This window comes from Penaeus vannamei, chromosome 9, assembly GCF_042767895.1.
Source record: "Penaeus vannamei isolate JL-2024 chromosome 9, ASM4276789v1, whole genome shotgun sequence".
Taxonomy (NCBI): domain Eukaryota; kingdom Metazoa; phylum Arthropoda; class Malacostraca; order Decapoda; family Penaeidae; genus Penaeus; species Penaeus vannamei.
Window position 1 is genome coordinate 29,037,294 of NC_091557.1, and position 5,000 is coordinate 29,042,293.

Below are 5,000 nucleotides of genomic sequence, written 5' to 3' on the forward strand. Positions count from 1 at the left end.
CACACACACTTGATAGATATAAATGTATTGCCTCTCGGATCCAGAAAAAAACCCTGTTTTAACCTGGTTTCCCCTCCCTCCCTGTCTCCCCTCCCAGTGGAAGGAAGTACTGCTAGTTGGCTTTGCGAGTGTTGTCCTGCAGGCCCCGCAGGCACAGAGCGCAGCAGAGAGCGTACCCTTCCCCGGCTATCTTCCAGGCGAGAATGTCAGGTAGGTTATGTTCCGTGTAGGCTGTAATCCCTTTTTTTCCCTCCCTTTTTTATACGTCTTTCATACCACTTCTTCCATGTAGGCTGAAATTCCTTTGTTTTCTTCCCTTTTTTATACGTCTTTCATGTCACCACTTCCATGTAGGATGAAATTCGTTTTTTCCCTCCCTTTTTTATACGTCTTTCATACCACCACTTCCTTGTAGGCTGAAATTCCTTTTTTTCTTCCTTTTTTATACGTCTTTCATGTCACCATTTCCCCCAATTTTCAAAGCCTCGTTCAAGAAGCGAAGGTCCAATTCTACTTTTTCTTCTTGTTCCATATTTCTTGCTGTTCTTTTGCCTTTCCGCCCCATCATCTTCCTTATCTTTTCCTGTAATTCTTGTTTTCCCTCCAAACGGAAAATTAGTATAATCATTCTATCAAATATTTCTCATGTTTTCGCTTACACATCTTCAATTTCCTCGCAAGTCACTCCATCAGAAATTGAAAATCATCAATATGTACAAAACCTATTGTTTTCTCTTTTGATTTTGCACTGTATTTTTTCAATATATTTTCCCCTCTCCCCCTTATATTCGTTTCCTCTCCTTCCTCGACCGGAGGTGTAATGCATCCTTATTCCTTCATCTCCTGTTTCCTTCCACCCGAAATCCTATCTGTGATCCTGCACTCCCTATTCTTGGAGGCGAAAGAATGTTTATGGAACATTTCTTTCACCTTGTCACTTCCTTCCGATGTTCTTCCTTAATCCTTCCTTTCCCTTTAATACACCATTACCTTTTTTATTCATTTTTTTATCCTCTTCCTCCCTCCTTTTCCACCCAGACGAATTTTGTTTCATTCAATTCTCTTTTCTGGAGACAAGACTTGTTACAGAGCTTGAGAAAATCAGAGACTAAGCTCTGCCTAGTATAGTTGTGTTCGTTAATAAGGAAGATAATAATAAAAAAAATATATAAATTCTAGTGAAGAAATTAGGCCATAACTGATAAATCTGGTAACCGAATATAATATTTCAACCATTCGTAATTTGAAGCCAACTCTTTGCAAATTCGTTATGTCGAAGCAAGGGAGATTATAAAGATTATAAGAAGTAAGAAGAGGAATAAACAAAAACTTCAAGAGTTATCCCTGTAAATGTCCTAACCTCATCCTAATGTTTCCTCAACCAAATCCCTTCAACCTAGCCTAACCCAGCCAATCCTCTCCTTATACTGTCCTCATTTTTATTCTTTAGGGAATGAATAGCATTTTTTTAGGCAACTTGGGCTTTCAGTTTATTCCATGAAGATTTTTATCAGAGGTTCTTATCAATACATCTGTGAAAGCAAGAACAAATGGATTGCTTTTTCTTCATAAAGTTTGGTTAACTTCGACACTGTTTAAAGAAAATATGAATCTTGTAATAAGTATCTTTATTCACCTTTATTTCATCATTATCGTTATCAAAATATGACTTCCTTCCTTTTCCTGTCTTTTCATCCTCAATTCGAAAGGACAATAACCCGAAGTTTTCTTCCTTCACTAAACTTTCTGGCTATGAGATACCGTAGGTTTTCTGCGGTCTCCGAGGGTTCCCTTTGACGAGCCAACAAACACGGCCTGTGTGAAGGAACCCTAACTGTGGCCGACAAAGAGGAGGTTTCCGGGCTAAGTATGGGTTTGTTTTTGGATGGAGTGTAAAGGAAAGTAAGGTTACAATTAGTCCTCAAGGTAATTTCTAGTTTTTCCTCTAGCTTGTCTAATTTTTTTGTGTTATTTTTTTCTCTATCTTTCGTAAATTGAATTTACACAGATTTCTATGAAACTTTGGTCTGTTTTTATAGAATGAGTATTACATTTAACTTTAACTATATAAATTAGCAGTTATTATTGTCAGATACTTTGATGTTAGGATTAGTAGAAGGTTGAAGGTGTCCAGTCACATCCACATGTCCTTGCACTGGACCCCGCATCCTTGGCTCCAGCTCGTCAACCCCGTGTCTCCCCCAGGGCGAAGGCACCCGAAGGAGACGGAGGCCCCAATGACATCTACGCCCATCTACCTGTACGGCGTCCCGAGCTGGACGACGATCAGGTAGTCATCTACCCGCACAGTCTGGTCTTCGAGTACGGCCAAGACCCAGAGCATCACATCTACGAAGTGCACTCGGCCAAGGAACTGGCCAATCTCGCACACTCCAAGCACGACAAGCATGGCAAGCACGCACACGACCACCACCATCACGATAAGGGCACCAAGGAAGCAGCAGCCAAAGGCACACCCAAGAACCTCAAGCCCGCCCCTCCTGTCAGCAAGTCTGTTCCTCCTCCTCCTCCTCCTTCTCCTCGTCCTGCTCACCCCCATCCCCTCCCACCTCAGCGCCCCCATTCCTATGGCCCTCCCCCTCCTCCTCCCCATGGATCCTACCCTCCTCCTCCCGGCGCCTATCCTCCTCCTCGTCCCTATCCCTACCAAGCTCACCGCGGTTAGATAGGTGACCCTCTCCCCGCTTCTGTATATAATGCTGTCATTCTTCCTCCTCTAGGCTTAGGTTCCAATGCCCATTTCATTATGCTAGCTTCCCCCTTCACACCCCCGTCCTTATAACATTCGTGTCCGATTAACTGTGAATATCCCGTAGAGAAAACTAATCCAGTTTATGGGAGTTTAAAGCCACGCAGTTCTTCTAAGGAAATTATTTTCACTGCTCAATACTAAAGCGTGGTTCCCATGAACAAAATCCTGAGCTCCCCATCCTATCGTTCCGTCATGTTCCTATATCGTCGTCAGCAGGTGTTATCCTGCGTTATCCTTCCCCAGTGCTTGAATGCGACGCACTAACCATGCCCTTTGCCAGAAACAGCATCCTTGCCCAGACCCCATATCCTCGTCTGCCCCCGTCGGCCTGTCACATCGTTACCCCATCATTGCCGTCCCAAGTCCTGTACCCCAGAGTCCTGCCGCTCACCCCGTCTAACGGATGACGACTAACAATTTTGCTAGCTGAGCTCCTTTGCCTGGCTACAGATCCTCCCCCGTCCTGTCCCATGCAACCATGATCCTTCATTTACTAACGGTCTCATGCCCATTCGTCTCCAGCCTCCTTTGTGATAAGGAGACTCGCTGACATTCCTGGTCCTCACAGATCTACCAAGTCCTGGACAGGGTCAAAGACTTCATCCTAACCCGTCATATCCATTACCTGGTCTTCCTGTTAGTTTTTTATAGCTAAAGTGAAGCTGGAGGAAGCTTTATCCTATTGACCTATTCCCTGCCCTGTTCCCAGCTATGGCATCATCAGTACTAATATCATTACCCTGAGCATTTCTCTTACTGAGGAAATATCTCACGATAACTACGTCCAAAAGAGATATTTTGGACGTTTCATATGTAGGTCAATCATGCTACAAGTCCTTCGTCCTTATCCTTCACATCCCCCTGCCCTGCATCCTCGGCTATAACCAACCCACCCCATCCTGAAGAACGTCCTCACCGTATCCTCCCATCCCATCCTACGATTGTAACTCCTCAAGTCTATGATCCTCACGCATCCCGGAAGACATCCAAACGTCCCAGTCCTTTCCAAAATATCCTTGGCCTGAAACCTTTTCTGGAACTGAGAATGTTCAAGGCCTTCATTCTCACATCCCTAAAAGGCATCCTGTCGTCTCATCCTTATCCCTCCATATAGCCAAGCCTCGAATCCTATGCTGAAATCCCAGTATCCTGCATCCTACGACCTCAATTCCCACGCCCCTTTGAGTATTCACGCCCGTATCCCCACCCATCCTTATCCTGTGATTCCCAAACTAACAGAGTGAACTACCATCAGTTCACTACGCTTTATCCAAGTTCCAGCAAGGACCCTTAACATTCCCTGCAATCCTGCCAATTATCCAGTCCTTTATCCTACAGTCAACTTGATCCGATCTTGCGAAGTTGTCCATCCTCATCCTCAGACTTAACCAGAACCTCACCACCAAATCCGAGGATCCTCTATCATCCAAGAAGAAACCTCGAGATCCTTAACTACAGCAAGTTATCCTCCGACCCAAGTCCTATTTACCCGATTCCTGCAATCCTATTCTTACCGCAAATAAGGGTCTTTCTCATTTGACTACGTCCTCCTCGTCCTCCAACTGATCCTTATCATCGACCTTGTCCTCGTCCTCATCCCTAACTCCGGCCTCCTCCTCCTCATCCCATACCTCGTCCTATCCAGGTCCTCGTCCCAATCATCACCGTCCTCCTCAACCCCAACCCCGTCCTCCTCAACCTCGTCCTCGTCCAGGTATTCGTCCCAATCATCATCGTCATCCTCAACCCTAACCCCGTCCTCAACCCGGTCTTCGTCCTTATCCTCATCCTCGCCCTCAACCCCAACCCCGTCCTCCTCAACCTCGTCCTCATCCAGGTATTCGTCCCAATCATCACCGTCATCCTCAACCCTAACCCCGTCCTCCTCAACCTCGTCCTCAACCCGGTCTTCGTCCTTATCCTCACCCTCGTCCTCAACCCCAACCCCGTCCTCCTCAACCTCGTCCTCATCCAGATATTCGTCCCACTCATCATCGTCATCCTCAACCCTAACCCCGTCCTCCTCAACCTCGTCCTCAACCCGGTCTTCGTCCTTATCCTCATCCTCGTACTCAACCCCAACCCCGTCCTCCTCAACCTCGTCCTCATCCAGATATTCGTCCCAATGATCATCGTCATCCTCAACCCTAACCCCGCCCTCCTCAACCTCGTCCTCAACCCGGTCTTCGTCCTTATCCTCACCCTCGTCCTCGATCACCTCCATCTG

The 5,000-nt window shown here is 46.1% G+C and overlaps 2 protein-coding genes across 2 annotated transcripts in view; one reads left to right on the forward strand and one right to left on the reverse strand.

The window, feature by feature from the left end:
* The window catches only part of LOC113809847 (uncharacterized), a 7,137-nt gene that overhangs the window by 1,881 nt on the left and 256 nt on the right, over positions 1-5,000 (forward strand). The window contains exons 2-3 of the mRNA XM_027361527.2: positions 98-210; positions 2,206-5,000. The exon at positions 2,206-5,000 is cut by the window's right edge and continues 256 nt beyond it. Of these exons, the coding sequence (XP_027217328.1) occupies positions 98-210; positions 2,206-2,686 (594 nt within the window). The 3' untranslated portion in view covers positions 2,687-5,000. The remainder of the gene's footprint in view (positions 1-97; positions 211-2,205) is intronic.
* The window catches only part of LOC113809846 (uncharacterized), a 986-nt gene continuing 18 nt past the window's right edge, over positions 4,033-5,000 (reverse strand). The window contains exons 1-2 of the mRNA XM_070124984.1: positions 4,405-5,000; positions 4,033-4,192 (exon numbers count right to left, since the gene is read on the reverse strand). The exon at positions 4,405-5,000 is cut by the window's right edge and continues 18 nt beyond it. Of these exons, the coding sequence (XP_069981085.1) occupies positions 4,033-4,192; positions 4,405-5,000 (756 nt within the window). The remainder of the gene's footprint in view (positions 4,193-4,404) is intronic.